The sequence below is a fragment of the Rattus rattus genome, chromosome 2 (assembly GCF_011064425.1).
Source record: "Rattus rattus isolate New Zealand chromosome 2, Rrattus_CSIRO_v1, whole genome shotgun sequence".
NCBI classification, from domain to species: Eukaryota; Metazoa; Chordata; class Mammalia; order Rodentia; family Muridae; genus Rattus; species Rattus rattus.
In genome coordinates this window covers 67,003,953-67,020,602 of record NC_046155.1, presented here as the reverse complement: position 1 = coordinate 67,020,602, position 16,650 = coordinate 67,003,953, and the positions used below count along the sequence as shown (strand labels likewise).

Below are 16,650 nucleotides of genomic sequence, written 5' to 3'. Positions count from 1 at the left end.
AAAGCTGTGTTATCTGGAGTCTCAAAAATAAGTTCAAGTCCCATTGAACGGGCCAGTTTATGACTTCCAAGTTCCATACATCATTTTTCTTATTGTCAAAGGCAGTAATGTCACTGAGGGTTTTTGTTTTGTTTTTTTTTAATTTCGAGAAAAGTTAATGGCTGTTCTCCTTTTTTCCATAAGAAGCCTTATTTTTTCATTTATTTTTTTTAGAACGCTGTATATGCCCGTGAGCATCTCTGTGTCTGTGTGCATGTGCATGCACATACATGCACATGCATGTGTGTAGATGGCACATCAGGCGTGGAAGTCAGGAGACTTTCAGGGATCTGTTGGAATCCTCTCTGAGAGCCTCTCGTTCCAGGAAGCAGAGCTGAGGCTCCTCAGCACACGTGTCACCTTTCCAGAATGTGAGGCAGTGGCGTCAAGCCCCTCCTAGGGACAGCTGTGCAAAGTCAAACCTTAGGACCCTTTGAACCTGTGACACCCTCGCTTGTCTGGGCCATGGTGCCTGAGAAAGCAGGAGATCCTGTTTTGGTGCAGGAGTCTGCGGAGCAGGGCTGAGTTAATTTCCGCATCATCAGTGAGCTTCCATTGACCCCAGTTCAAGGAATGAGAATTGCTATTTTCGCACATTCTAGAATGAACACATTCTCAGACATACAAGTCTATGGAAGGCCATTTCGCTTATTAGTGAATAGTTCCAATGTTACTTTGTTCTTACTGTTATGTGTCGACTGCGGATTTTACAATTGAGTCTGGCGCTGATTAAAAAGAAAACATTAGAGCATTCTCAGTCTGGACGCTTAGGCAACAAGCTCCTTTCCGGAGTGTGAGATGTGACATTTAGCTAAGCTAATACTGAAACGCATTCTCCATGTCAAGGCCGTTTCAGCTGTCCCAGGTAGCTTTTTAGTTGTTACAACGGAGCACGAGGCTAGCACTTGCTAGACTACCATCTAATCCTGGGCACCTGTAATTATTGAATTCCCATTAAGCCACTACATTGGGAATCCTGTCATTAACCAATTTATCACACCGCGGAACCATGTAATCACAGAGTAATCTAATCTCAGTTCTTGTTAACGAAATGACTCGACTTTATCTGTTGAGCACAGTCCTGTTTGTACTCATCCAGGGTGCTGCAGTCTGCAGCAGGCTTGGTAGAAGAGGGCCACCAAGCCTGGGAGTACCTGCTGGGACATGCCTGCAGTGGGGTTCAGTGACACAGTGACCGTGAGCCCTGCCTCTCCTCACTGCTTACTCTGTGTTGTCCAGGTTCCTACGTGTGTGTCCAGGGATGGTCTGCATGTCTCAGCCAGCCACACTCTGGTAGGTGAACTCTGGCTGTTAGGTAGCAAAAATGTGTATTTTTTGCCCACTGCTGTCTGCTAGCAGTTTCTTCTTGTCCGAGTGCACTCTGGGTTATTTGGGGTCTGCAGTAGATGGCTGAGTGCACAGGGCAGCATTACAAGGTTAAGAAGAATGTGGTTATCTCTGGCTGGCTTAGAGCAAAGGTTCCTTTGATCTTCATGGCCAAATGGCCTCTGCTAGGAAGGCAGGTCCTGGATAGTGCAGAGCTGTCCAGCTGTTCTGTCTCCAGTCCTCCATTTCTGAGGACAGACAGTTGGCCGCATAGTGTTTGGGGGGGGGCTGCCTGGCAGCCCACACTTTGGTCGTTATCTCAACTCTGGGATGATGAACTCTCCATCTGCTTCTTTGTGTAAAGTGATGGCTGTCACCATCTCCTCTCCTTGCCTGCTTCCTGTGGCCATTCCTTTGCCCACCTCGGGCACTTTCTCTGGCTTCAAACATGAAATGCCGTGTTCCAGCTCCCTTCCACCACCCTGGTTACACACAGTCTCTGCAACCTGACTACACGTCCTCACCTTCCTGAGTTCCTTCTTTGATTTACATTAAGTCTGGGAATTTGCTTTGGTGCTGGTTACTGGCCAGAGTTTTCTGGATAAGTGGGTTCTAGCATCAGATAATAGGCTGCACCTCATACTCAATGGAAGAAAAAGGTCTGGGACACTGTGTTAACAGCCGTTGAGCAGGGCATATTATTGAGCCCCTCCAAAGCTTTCCTTTCCTTGCCTGCACCCCCTTTCTCTTTCCAGAAATGTAAAACAATGCCTCCCATTAGGGATTCCCAGTGGGCAGCACCATGTCCGCAGTGTTGCAAAGCCTTGGCATACTCTTCTGCGGCTCCTACTGGTTCATGATTAAAAGGTGCAAAGCCATCCCATTTCCTTGGTTAATCATTCTGTCTGAAAGATAAGTTTTAGTTGTGAGAGTTTGTAAAAAATTATCATTCTGTATTATTTCTTACATATGTGCTGATGCATACATCCACATGTGTGTGTGGAGGCCTGAGATTAACCTACCATTTCTCATATGCCTTTTGTTGTTGTAGTTTGGTACGTTGTTTTGTTTTGTTTCGCTTTGCTTTGTTTCTGAAACTATCTCTTGCTGGTCTGGAACTTGCCAAGTAAGGCAAGCTCCAAGAATTTGCCTGTCTCCTCAGCGCTGGGATTTTAAGATGTTTATGGTTTTGTTTGTTTGTTTGTTTTGTTTTGTTTTTGTTTTTTAAATGTGTGTTCTGAGGTTAGGTTCAGTTTTGTTCCCATGCTTGCAAGGTAAACACTTTATCAACTGAGCCATCTCTTCAGCATTGTCTGTAGATTTCTAAAGAAGTAAAATTTGCCCTAGTCTAAATCTCAGGCTTTTCTCTCAGCCCATATCCAAGCTTCCTTTCTTTCCTGGGTAAGATGCAAAGTTTCTCACAAATGCATTTCCTGGCCACTTCATGCGGGGCAGCAGGACAATATTCTGGTGCCTTTTTTCTCTCATTTGAACCTCCTGCAAAAAAGTTAGGTTCTGCCAATGATGTCTATACCTCAGCTTAAATGAATGCCTCAGGTGAAGTCTTTCTCTGCTTCTCATTCTAAAGCAGGAAAGAGCTAAAACCATGTGAGTGTGGTCCCCAAGCTCTTGCTTGTTTTCTGAAGTGGAAGACCCCAAATCTTTCATTTCTTCTGCCTGTCAATGTCCTGTGGCCCACGGAGACTCAGATCCCCAGACTATGTTTTTAATTCTCTTTGAGTGAGATCACAGAGTCCCTGGTGCTAACCGTGACTCTGCACATCTTGCTCTGGATAAATCATCTCACTGTGGGGACCCGAAATCCCTCGGCTGTGAAGTGGTGATGGAGAGTCTTCCACTCAGAGGGTGGTTCCCAAGAGCCAATGCACTAGGAGCATGGAAAACTCTTCTCCTGGGGCTTTGGATAGGATAAGTAAAGTCTCTGAGTACAGCACCTAGTGGGGGTGCAGGCGACTACTGGATGGACATCTACTGTATGGGAAAACACTAGCGTTGTTCAGAGGAAGCTGGTGCTTAGGGTCTGTCCCAGGTCATGCTCTCTTGTATGCTAGAGAAATCTAGGCAACTACTTTTCTTTCTTTCTCCTCCTCTGTTTATCTATATCCTCAGCCACTTCTCCAGGCAGTAGAAGAAATAAAATACAAAGTAGCCATTGTTTTCCTCTGAACATTTCCCCATAGAGCATCTAACAGGCACTCTACATCTTCCTAGACACACACAGATTCTTTCCTCCTCTCTGCTAGCTAATCCAGTGGCTCTCACACTGCCACCCCTAGCACCTACATATTCTACCACCCCATTGCCGGACTTTGGTATTTCCCTTTTGGCCTTGAAATTGCTGGGTCTTGTTCTTGCCACCTCCAGAGTCTCCCTGGCCAAAGTGGCAAACGCTTTGTTCACATCCTGCTCCTGTGTCTAAACTGAGTGCTTGTCTCCCTTTCCTTCAATGGGTTTTGTAGAGGACTTAAGGCTACCCACTCACAGGTCCTGCACAATACCCTGGCATGCCACGATCTGGCCACGTGTTCTCTATGTCTATCTGGGAATCCACTGAGGCACACGCATGCCCACGTTGACTCCATCGTTCACTGTGCTTCGGCCAATGCTGGCCTCTCAGAATACACCCTCTTTATTTACTGAGACACAATAAACTGAACTGAACCAAATCTCCTCCCTTCCAAACTTGCAGAGCTGCACTACGCAGCCTGTATTGTTTTACATGTAATATGTGTTCTATTTGTAGAATTCTGTTTATTGTGTATTATATAATATGTACACAGTATATGGCTCTATTTTATCTCTTATCTCTATAAAATACATGTTGGTCTATATAAGGGTATGCATCTCATTCCAATCAATTATTAGTGACTTATAGTTACTAGCTTTTTAATTTTTAGATATAGATTTGCTACCCTTCCCCAGCACTATTTCATGTATTCCATATCTGTTTATAGCAGTAATGTAAGGCTTCAAAACACTAGAAATAGTTGCCTATCCATTAATATTTCAATTACTGAAACTATAAAGATCTTTTCCATGACAAAGATATTGTGAGTATAGTTTTAAAAATTACCCATCGATTGTGGCTACAAATTAAAATACATAGTATCCAAACTGGATAAAGAGTGATCTTTCAGAATGTGTCCTCTAACTTTCCCCTAACCTTTGCAATAGGCTTGGCTGAGGCCCCAGCCTGTTCACCTTCTTGCCACACTAGGTCTCATGGAGTGCCCAAGTGCAAGGGCAGGCCAGGCCAGGCGCACAGCCTTTGGGAGAGGTTTGCTCTTGCCAGGGGCAGCAGAAGTAAATTCAAGACATTTTGATAAGCTCTGCCTGTTGCCACTCCCCCAGGCAGCCAGGAATGTGGCCGGCTGACTATGAAATTGTCATATGAGTATTTAGCATGTCTTATATCATCCTACTAGAACTTGCCAAAACCATGCATTGTAATTAGAAGGGGCCAATCTTTTATTAAATGTAGCCAGTCACACATTGCCATTCTGGCCTCAGTGACAAGCATGGCTTTCTCTCTTTGGGGTGTAATTGCAGTGAATTCCAGATAATGTAGAACTTCCATTCTATCTGAAATCTACTGTGGTGAGCCTCCTCCCCCAGGTAGCAGACTTGGGTATAATCATGATCCTCCCCTCCCCTGCCCTTATCCTTCTGCACATTCCTATGCTCCTTTGCTCCGACAGGGAAACTGCCTCCTGGTTTCCTCTGGGAGTGAGCTAAGCTGTCTGCTTCTCAGTCCTCCATGGCAGGCTCGGTTCCTTTGGCTCCAGCCAAAGGAGCGGCTGCCGAGAGGGCCTGGGAACCACCACACCTGAAAATCACTGAAATCTTCCCAGAGAATGGTTTGTGAGCCAACTCAGGAATTAGGGGCAAATCTGAATCCTGTATTTAGACATTAGAAAATCTCCATATTCACTTAAAACCACAGAGATCGGACTCCTTATGGAATGATCAGACTTCCTCTTCTTCTAATTTGGACTTTAGAAAAAGGTCCTCTAATCTCTTTCACCCCTTGATTTAACCAAAGGCGAGGGCAGTGGCTGTTCTAGGCTCTTCTGCCCCGAATAACATTTAAGTCATTGCTTTGCCAACAAGATGTGGGGATGTGAGCAGCTTTCACTCTGAGTACCATTGTTAGCTTCAGTGTCTGCAGAAGGGAACCAAGGTGTTTCTGAAGGTTTGAACAATCCTTACATTCTGGGGGGAACGAGATAGTGTATTTTTAGATTCTAAAAGAATACTGAGAAAAATTGGATTATTAGCTTTGGGAATTTTCAAGAAGAATTTTGAGGCCTGTCAAAGCTATTCTTTTCCCCTGACTTAATTTATTTTATTAAAAAAAAAAAGTAGTTCCTTTATGCCGGAATAACATTGTGTGAGGTATTGTCTACGGGTTCTGTTCTGTCACTGTCCCCCATCCCCACTTTAAGAGTGTGAATTAGAATACAGCTATGTACCTTAGATGGAAGGCGCATTTTCCCCATCTCGGTTCAGACTGCTAAAGAACTCAATATGCACAAGAGGAGTAATTGAAGCTGCGCTGGAAAGGGTATTTCCACTAAGAGATAATCGTCGGGTGACACGGGCTGCAGCGACACTGCTGCTCCAAGTGGCTCTGGAGATAGCCTCAGACTGGCACTGGCTCTGCATACAAATGCAATTACTGCTCTCTACAATAAGACTTCGTTAGCTATGCTGCTGCGCTGCTCCCTTGCCCTGACCAGCTCCTGTCTGCACAATACTGGGCACCAGGGAAGAACCCTCCTTCCCTGTGTATCTCTGTGTCTTTGCAACCATATATTTTGTGTTCTTAATGGTGGGTGGTAAGTTAAACGGGAATGATGTAAGAAGGGGCAGTCATGGTTTCTTTGTATCCCTTACCCTGTCTAATCGTTTGAGGGTGTTTCCTTCATCTTTCCTAAAATCTGACCATCGTTTTGGGTAAGACCATGTATCCTCACGGCTTTTCCTGCTTGAGACTCATGTAATAGAAAGGCCTCAGTTGCTTTCATGGAGCCATCTTTTTTTAGAGAGGCTCTGGTACCTGCCAGTTCCTGACTCTCCAGCAGAGGGAGCTCTAGAAAACATAGCTAAGCCACCTTTGCATCCCTACTCCCTGTTGACTGGCATCCCTTCAAGGTATCCTGTCTCCTCCATATCAGTTCCACGTCAGATGGTGGGACTGTGACACCTTACAGTACAAGTGTTTACAACAAGGCTGGGTAGGCCAGGGGTTTCCCTTCCTCCTGGTACCCTGCCCACTTACTGCCATGCTGAGTGACTTGTGGTGTCATCTGAGGCCACTTTTATGGTGGCCTGGATACAATAAAAATGAAGCAGGAGTAGGCAGTTCCTCCTGAAGTCTGTCCTAACTCTGCTCAAGAAGAATTTCACTCTGGAAACAATACTCCTTAATTCCTCTGTGTCAACATTATTATTATCTTTTATATCTCCGTGGTATCCCCCAAAGCCTTTGAATCAAGCCTAGCTCACTGTCATTTTCATTAAAACACACACATTAGAATTCACCCCCTTTCCTTGCTCTGTTATTGCACTATTATTTTATGAATTAACTAGTTCAGCAAAGAGGGAAGGGGTGGATTTGCTAATGGTCTCTTTCATTGTTCCCTTTGAAACCAAGTCTGAGCACAAGGTGAATCACTGGGAGTGACATCAGAGTAGTCTGACAGCAGCACTGCCGGGATAGGCTGGAGACAACGACTTCACCATTTATCCTTAAAACATTTCTAAACTAATTAAAGCATATTTTGACAGGAAGTAAGGATGACACGGCAGAAAAGTTTTACTAAAAGGAAAGTCCAACTCGCATCTCTTTTAATCTTTCTTCATGCAGAACCTCCCCCCCCCTCCCTTTGACTATCTCCGTTGGTCCAGATCACAATCAAAGGGGCGTCATTTTAGTAGGAAATGAGATCATGTCAAGCATCTCAAAATTTCCAGTTGTGAGGCGATAGAGCTTTCTGGTTCTTGGCGTTGCAGTGGGCCACTGTGCAGTGGGAGCAGCTGTCAGCGATGGGCCCCAACTGCACATGCACTTGCCAATGGGGGGGCAGGGTTTTTGATGGGGAGGAGTGTTTTACATGTCCCCATATACCCAAGCCCCACCCACGCCAGGCCCTGTCTGACTCTCTAGGCCCTTTCTCATTCTGTATTTGTAAACAGCCAGCTTCTTGGATTTCAGAGTTGGAGAGAATCCTTTGTAATTCTGGGGGACTTAAAAGGCGAATGGATACCAGCCTATACCTGGAAACTGGGAAAGGGAATAACATTTGAAATATGAAATAGAAATACCCAATTTAATAAAGATGGGGAAAAAAAAAGAATAGGGAACAGCCGAGCCTTGAACCCCAGGCACCCAGGTCTGAGAGGCTGGCTTTGACATAGTAATGCTTCCGACCTTTGCCCGGTGCTCCTGTCTCCTGAAGCCTTTATTTCCTGAAAGTGCTCGAAGACCTTTTGTCCTTTTGGTATTTTCCTCAAGCCCTTTGTATTTCCATGGCAAAATCCTATTTCATAGTGAAGTATGTACCTTCCACCAGTGACAAAGGCACACATCTATTACAAGCCAGATCCTTCCAGAAAGCGGGTAGCTTGATCTTGAATACAATACCATTCCTGCCTCCCTAAGCCAATTGCTACTAGAAGCACGGGTTTTTTTCTTTTAATTTTTTTTTTCTGCTTTGTGGCGAAGACAGCTGGGTTTCCAGTGCTTAAATGTGAGACAGATGGGGTCAAGTTCATTGTCCTATAGGGCTCTCCGTCTGTCAGCAAGCAGGTATGACAAATTGCAATTTGGGGACATTGGCAGCTTTCATGGCTCCCTGTGTACTTCAGCTTCTAAGATCACCACAGACATGTGGCATTTTAAAAATCTCCCAATTTGGAACCTGCTTAATCTTTCCTAATCCCAGACATGCTCCTCGCAGGAAGAGGGTGAGGTATTGACCTGGAGGGACATAGGTCCTCAACTTAAGAATACAATCCCTTCTCCTTAGTGCCAAAATCAGGCTTTGGAGAGATTGCAAAGACTCCGACCTTGAGTTAAGCTTTTCCCCTTTGCCTAGATTGTTGTCATAGAGACAGTCCTTTTCTGTCTCCCATGTGTATTGGTTTTTGGTATTCAGATGGGACCCTGAGCCGCCGCGCCTCATTAACCGTCATTGCTCTTCCTTGGGTGATGTCGCCAATACCTACCCAAGGCCACTGTTACTGAGTGGACAAACAGGCCTCTCTCTCTCTTTGACTCAGACCTTTCATTGTTCTGCAACTATCTGCTTGCCAAAAAAGATGTTGTTATTTGTTCCTGGACTTGTTTATGTCCCTTATATTCATCATTGATATGGTGTAAAATCCAGTAAGTTATTCTTATCTTTGGGAAGAGAGGTGATGTCACATCAAATGCACATAGAGACTAGGGGCAGCTCCGGGCTACAGCCAGGCTGCTCTGTAGTCTGGTTCACAAACATGGCATGGCTCCATTTTCAATACAGAAAAGCATACTTTTCTGGAAGATAACTTACACCTCTTTTTGGAGATTATCTACATTTAAAGGAAACTCTCCGGCCTCACCGCATAAGACTGGCCACACTTTAAATCATATAGGTGTGAGATTTCAATGTTTATAATTAAATTGAAATGACATACTTATCCCAGGCAGAGAAGAGCTGCTGTGGTTTACCCCAGGGCAGAAGGTTTTCAGTTAACAGACACAGCTACATTTTTCTCGTCTTTAGTGTCTGTTCCTGTGAACTTCAAGAAACTCTTGTGCCATTTCAGACATTGTGAGAGTAACTATTGTGTTTCGTCTCTAGTAAAGGATGAAAGGAGCTGGGTGGAGTGGCAAATACCTTTAATCGAAGCACTTAGGAAGCAGAAGCAATTGGATCCCTGCTAGTTCAAGGTCAGCCTATTACATCACGAGTTCCAGGACGGCCAGGGCTATCTAGTGAGACCCTGTCTCAAAACCAAACCAAACGAAGGATGACAGGAACGTAAAGGGGAGAGCTGGATGAGCTCTGTGTGCTCTACTTGACAGGAACTGGGATGCTTTATTGAACACTCGTTACAAGACTCAATGAAAGAGGACTTAGGAATTGTGGAACCTCCAGCTGGACTGGAGTTAGCATGCAGAGTGTTCTACAGCTTGCTTACTAAGCCTAAGTAGCTTCTGTGTGCAACACATCTTTCAAGTCGAAATGTGTTTTTGCTTCATATCGCTCTGAATGGAATAATTTCAACTACTTTTCTGGAAGAGAGAGGGGAAACTCCACTCTTCCTCCCGCCTCGTCCTCTGCTAATGTTCGGCATTGGTTCGGCGTCTGATGGAGTCTGGGAGGCAGTAAAAAGCCTCTTCTCTATCCTGCCTGTGAAAATGCCTCCCACCACATCCTGTTGTCAATGCAAAGGTCTCTGGCAGTTGACTCGCACCTACTGGTTTAGGCAGTGGAAGGAGGGTCATCTGACTTTCATCTTCATGAGTCTTCCTCGGATTCTGGCATCTTCTAATGTCTGGACACTTACTGGTGTGGTGCATGACAGACCTTAGGTTAATGAATTTGGATTCGTGTAGACTGCTGGTTGAGCCAATTCAACATGGCAACCACTCTAGGCTAATGTCCCCCAAAGACAAAAATTCTATCCTTCTCAGATTCATTAAAATCAGCTTTAATACCACTTTTTATACAAGTCACCTCTGGATTTAGAGCTAAATTTCTTTAAATTATTTTCAGTTACCTTGGACAGTGTCCTAATAAATTCTTTTTTCAGTCACCCACAAAATGTTGAGTAGTTTTAGCCTGAACATGCTCACCCCATGAACTTTCTCTAGAAATCTTTTCCACTTCAGACTTCTCACATTAGGCAACTGGTTGAACTCTGGCCCTGGAAGTGTGCTAAGCCCCAGGGAGGAATTGCCTAATACACCAGCAGGCTCTAATTGTATTCGCATCATTAGTTAAAATTGGGATGTCATGGCTATAGCCTCTCACTGTTGATCCAAAGCTCTTCTCCACAGTGTGGCTGTCAAGCCAACTTCCTACTGGATCAGAAAGGTGCTCCCTGTAATTCTTTGTGTGGTGCTTGATGTTTCTTCTTCACATGGACAGCAGCCAAGAACAATCAAGAGCTTCATGCCCTGGCTGGAGTTGTTGGGGGCTTCCTAACTCCTTCCCAGTTGCCCATGCCTTCGCCTTTAACTTATGCCTCTTACAAAACCATGGTGTAGAATGTTTTCACCATGGTGGCCTTCTCAACTCCACCTCTACTGAAGCTTTGTACCCAGTGACTTTGTTGTCATGGACATTTCTCTGCATTGCAGGGTATCGGCAGCCTCCCTGGTGTCTTCCTACCCATCAGATGCCAGTCATGCATACCCAGCTGTGACCAATTCCTTCAGACTTTACTTATCATCCTGTGGGAGTCAGAATCATTGGAGTCATTCAGTGTCTATGTCTAGCTGTGGTTTCTTCTGCTAGCTCCCGGACAAACTTTTCACGTGACCCAGCTGCACTTTGCAAGAACCGAGGTCCTATCTCGGATGCACAGCTTGGGGTATATAGCCATATCCATGTTGCTCATCAGCACAGAACTGATGGGTATGAGCCCATGTGGCTTGAAGCCTCCCAACACTGTCCAGGTTTGACCTCTTCATGCAGTGCTAGTGACGTTGTGTTCACTTTTTTTAAATAGGGGAGCAAGGAGGATCCTCTCTATATTTCTAAGTATATCCCCTCTCCCCGCCCCCCCAGCTGAGGACCGAACCCAGGGCCTTGAGCTTGCTAGGCAGGCGCTCTACCACTGAGCTAAATCCCCAACCCCTCCAAGCATATTTAACTACTAAGTTACTACTCACTGGTTTTTGATAATTTTACATCTTACTGAAACTCTTTTTTTTTTTTTTCCAAAAGAAGATACACAGATAACCATTAGGTGTAAGGAAAAAATGCTCACCGTCAGAAGATAGAAATCAAAACCAGAATGACACATTGCCTCAATTCATAAAGACGACAGCACTATTGTTAACTGTTGACTGGGATATAGGGAAAGGATATGTGGGACCATAGCCACTGTGGAGATGCTGTCAGTGGGAATGTGCGTGACCACAACCGCTGTAGAGAACCCTACTAGGTGCCCTCAGGAAGCCAGAATTGCCACCAGAAGGGCTACACCATTAGAAATGACATCAGTGTATCTCAGAGCTATCTATACTCTGCACCACAGTTCACACCAGCCAAGGCGTGGGATACGCCTTGGCCCTTGACTTCAGTCTTCATGTTTAAAATGAACTAAATCAGAAAACCTGTCACTGTGACTTCAGTTTGTAAAAATCTCACCCCCCCATTAGAAAAAACAAAACAAAACACAAAAGACAGCAATTTCTCAAAGTTTTAACCATGCCTTAAAATCTTATAATTATTGTCAAGGACCTAATATAATTTTTGCCTATTGAAAGTTTCTTATCTTTTCTAGTGGGTGTCAGTTATTACAGTGTTTAAATCATAAGCAAAACCACGTGACAAATAACTGTAGTTTCCTGAGAGGGGATCGTGTCAGAGGACCATAGACCTTGTAAGTGCCCTGAAAATACCTGTATATGCGGTGTAACAGAGGAGGACCTATCCCATATAGTGTGGACGCAGACCTTTGATCTATTCCATCCAAAGGGCTCCTATTTTACTGTTTTGCCAAAGTGCAGTTCTGTGCTCAAGACTATAGATTCCAAGGGAGCAAGCCATCAAAATGATACTTGTTCCTGAGACCACAAAGGTACATTTACAAGATAAACGTGTTTATGCTCTCCTTCATCCTGGGGTAGTATACCTGGGCTCGAGGGTTGGGGGGTTGGACAGAAAGATGACTGTTTAGACATAGCCTAGAATTATGGTCAAGGAAGGACTTTTTTTTTCTGTCTGATGGAATCTTCCCAGCATGGCCCCCAGTGATTCTTGCAATTGTGGGTAAACAGCATTTGTCACTCAGAATAACAAAGTGGGAAGAGAATGTTAACATACCTATAGATAATACATGCACTGTTCCTGCACGTGTCACAATTAGCTGTGTCTTGCCCCGTCCGATATGAAAGCCTACAAGATAAGAACAGGAGAGCGTTACAATCGGTGGCTGAGGGTGGGGGGATCGGTCGCTGGCCTCACAGAGCAGAAGCCTCATTTTAGACGCCTTCCCGATATGAGATGCTTGTGATCATAGGAACTGACGCCTGTGTGTTTACCACTCTGCTTCTGTCTCTGCCTTTATGGTACCAGCCAGTACACGTCTACAGCCAAGATGTCACTGGAATTAAATTTAGAATGTGAACATACGCTCCGGGATGAAGTGTGTAATCTGATTGCGTTATAAGCATGGAGAGTGGAATGTTTCCGGGTAACTTTATGTTTATTGTATTTAAGAAAAACATCTTCCAGGAGAAAACCATGGGTTTAGAGGCTGATAACTGCATGGTTTTATGACCTACTACCTCTCGCCCTGTTAGGGCAGGGGTTGATATGCATGCCCTCTGGGTCACATCCCAACCCCATCCTACATTTGTCTAGCATGCCTAGGATGGGTTTTACATTGTTAAATGCTTGAAGAAGTATCCAAAGAATACTATCTGAAACATGATTAAATTATGTATGTCTCCAAAGGTTTCATTCTAACCATAAATACTGTGATCTAATACATACATGAATATGCATATAATTTCTTTGGGTTTGCCTTTTGGTCTATAAATCCTAGACTGTTTTCTCCCTGGGTCTGTAGCGAAAACTGCTGCTGTTGTCTGTAACTATATCTCTCCCATCGTTAAGACTTCTGATGCACTCTCTGGTTACTTGTTGTCTGCAAGTGATGACTCTGTAAGGACAGAACATGGCAGACTTCAGCTCACTGTGGAAACCAAGCAGGTTTTTGAGGGGTAGGTGTGTGAGGGGTAGGTGTGTGTATGTGTAGGGGGTTGTGGGAGGAATTCTGATTCTTTCATAATGAAATAACTAACTTTCGAGTATTTTCTTGTAGTATTGTATTGAAACTTGCTTTGCCTTGAAGGGGAGGATTTTCACTTTCTTATCAAGTCAGGGTTGCCTAGATAGAATACATACCTTGAACCATTCAACCTTCTAAACCCTTTATATGTGGTACTTTATGCTCCGTCCAAACTACTGTAGTTGGACTTTCTGGACATTTTAAGACACATGCATACTTTATTCTAAATATCATTTGCACCAGGGATCATGAATCAGGTTCAGGGAACAACTGAATCTGTCTGGTTGACGGTGGGAGAAGCGTTGCCATCTGGATTGGCTTCTGATCACCTTGGGGGTAGATTTGCATGGATAGCATCTCCCAGCAAGGTAACCATGTGTACAGTAGCTGTGTCAACACCAACGGGTCTCAGTTTGTGTCACCTTTTTTGCTGTGTACACTGCGCGTGTATGCATTGCCAGTTTCAAATTGAAAATAACATTTGTTTCCTCATTTATATTTTGTGTTCTGTAAACATCTGACAGAGGCATCGACTGCTCAGTGCTGACATTGTCTCTGTGGACTCAGTAAATACAGGCATGGCTTTGAGTTTAGTTCATTTTATTTGAGTTTGGTGCAGTTTATTTGTTAATCAAGTGACCATATTCTACTCCAAAGTGTTGCCAGGCATTTCCCGTGATGAGCTGCATTTGAGAGTTAGAATCATGATATTACATTGTTTGGATGGTCTCTCTGCTATACTAAGCACCCTTGGACACCCATATCTGACCTTTCCACCTGGCCTCATGTGCTCCTCAGCCTCTTCCTCATGTCTGACAATTTCTTGTTCTTAGCTCTTTCTCCCAAGTGGCAAGCCCCAATGATACAGCTGCCTAGTTGTTCCAGCCTAGCCAGAGCCTTTCTCCAAATTCTTGGGTGTATACAGAGCTCTTCTCCATCCTCTCGGGTATGCACAAAGCCACTCTTTAGTCTCCTCACTTGAGTTTGGTCCTCAGTTTGTTTTGACCATACCCCCATGTAGTGAGAAACTGTACTTGAGGCCGCATCCGTGCTGTGACATCCTAACAGTGTCCGTCTACTCCGATGTCCTGTCAATCTGCTAGGCTGGGTTGCCCACAAGGGCTGCTGTCCTAATGGGTATGAGCAATGGACAGGCAGTGCACCTACCAGGAAGCCTTTTGTGCTAGCCACAACCAAACTCTAGGTTCTTAAAGAAGGCTCTTGTGTTCCGCAGCCACTGTCTGGGGACCACCATTGGTACACTTCAAGCTCCTAGAACCTTCCTGCCACAGACCTCACTACAACCTCTACCACACCTGTTCCGCATCACTTCTCATCTTTGCTTAGTCACCCCCAAGCCTCAAGAGTCTCACTTGTATTAGTGCCCAGAGTCTTCCAATTAATTATTCTCTTCTCATTTTATGGAAGGGAATCCAGCCACACTCCAGGACCAGGATCTCATTATTCTTAGACCCCAGGCTTCTGATACTCTGTGCTGCGTTGCCTCCATCCAGGGACCTGTGTTTTTCACTACATGTAATTGGCAGCTTGGGATAGTCAGTGAATCTGAAAATGACAGGACAAAGGCTTCAGGCACCAGAGAGTCACAAGAGGACCCTCTGCCAGGATAGTGGGAGGCTTTAGCAAGAAACTGTCCTTTCCTAAGCTCTCCTGAGCTGACTATGCTAATCACTTGTAAAAAGCACACATTTCTACCCCAAGTTAGCAAGTACCTACAGAATCAGGCTTGGCTATGACTATCAAGAAGCTGTTTGCGATGATGGTAAGTGCTTGTGATGTGCTCTGCACACGTAGAGTTCACCAGGGAGGGTTGGATGGCCTCCCAATGGTGGCCAGTCACATTTCTCTTTTCTCAGTGGTATTTTCCCATCAGCTTTCCCTATTGGAGACTTACATTCAGGACTTCATTACCTACCAGGACCCCTCTTGGAGGGACCCTTCTGAATGTTTCCAACAGTTTCTTTAATATTCTTTCTGTGGCTGTCATTTAAAAGAATCAAACAAGTCAGAGAGGGATTAGCTTGTGGTGAAATGTAAAATGCTGACATTTGCTGTGTGGCTAACTCACCCCAGGGTTCCTGCCAGCAGCTCTTGTCAGTCATTGTCCCTAGTGAAAATTTATCCATCAAAGGCATGTTCCCTAGGAGTGTTCTCAGTACAGCACTCTTAACTAAAGGATTTGTTGTACTCTATGCTAATTGATCTTGGACCTTCCAAGCTCTAGGATTTGGCTTCACTGATCATATTAAGGCTACACTAATAACTGGGCTGCAATATGTAAATTGGGTCCATGCTGCAAATACAGACATAACAGATTCGCTCTACCTGAGGGCAGAGAACACCAAGTGTAATCAGTAATGTCCTTTCTTTTCCCCTTTGCCCTGGGAACGTTTTCCATAAAATCAGGCCATGGAAGGACTGTCACTCTGTGTCACTATTGTAACTGAGAAGAGCAATGCCAGACCTCAGACTACTATAGCAAGAAGCTTCTTCAGGGACAATAAGTCACAGATCTGTGGTGAATCAGAAGTTCACAGGTGTAAGCACTTAAGGTAGTGGCCTAAATACAAACCAGGGAGTCTGAGAAGGTGCTGACTTTATATAAAGTTTTCTTCCTGACTGCATTCAGGAATCCAAGCTTTATACCTGGTTATAAGTTCATTCTCGATTTAATACCTGGTCCCCTTGGATTGTTCGGATAATATGACTCTAGTCAATATAGTCAGAAGTGAATGCCACAGGAAATGGAAGGATAAATTGTGAATAGTTCTAGGTACATAAGTTGAACCCTCTGGGCTCCAGTGGCAAACATATTTGTGCTATGTAAAGACAGGTTAGCTGTCCCACTGTAGTGACCTGTAAGTTTTCAGTCTTAACAATAAATGTTACTAGACTTGAGGGAAATAGGCTCTAGCACCAAGGACAGCACCCAGGCCAGAGAGCAGCTCTTAGGAACAATCTAAGGACAGCCCATCTGTCCACCTATTTGCCCTTCCTCATTCATGAGTGTGTGCGTGCTATCTGGGTAGAAGTGCATGCATCTGGAATAGCTCTGAGTTTCAAGCCTCGGGCACCTTTCTCTGTTTAGAACAGGATCCCTGTTTGCCTGGAACAAATAGACTAGGCTATTTGTGAGCTCCCGGGGATCTGTCTGTCCTTACTTTCCATCTCATGATCACTGGGATTATAAGAGCATGCCGATAAACCCTGCTTTTCACATGGTTTCCG

At 44.6% G+C, this 16,650-nt stretch overlaps 2 protein-coding genes across 3 annotated transcripts in view; one reads left to right on the top strand and one right to left on the bottom strand.

The window, feature by feature from the left end:
• The window catches only part of Dock1 (dedicator of cytokinesis 1), a 499,905-nt gene that overhangs the window by 220,027 nt on the left and 263,228 nt on the right, over nt 1-16,650 (top strand). The window lies entirely within an intron of this gene.
• Insyn2a (inhibitory synaptic factor 2A) overlaps nt 1-16,650 on the bottom strand; it is a 55,309-nt gene that overhangs the window by 4,649 nt on the left and 34,010 nt on the right. For both annotated transcript variants that reach the window (XM_032892395.1, XM_032892396.1), the window contains exon 3: nt 12,432-12,503. In XM_032892395.1, coding sequence (XP_032748286.1) covers nt 12,432-12,503 — 72 coding nt within the window. The remainder of the gene's footprint in view (nt 1-12,431; nt 12,504-16,650) is intronic.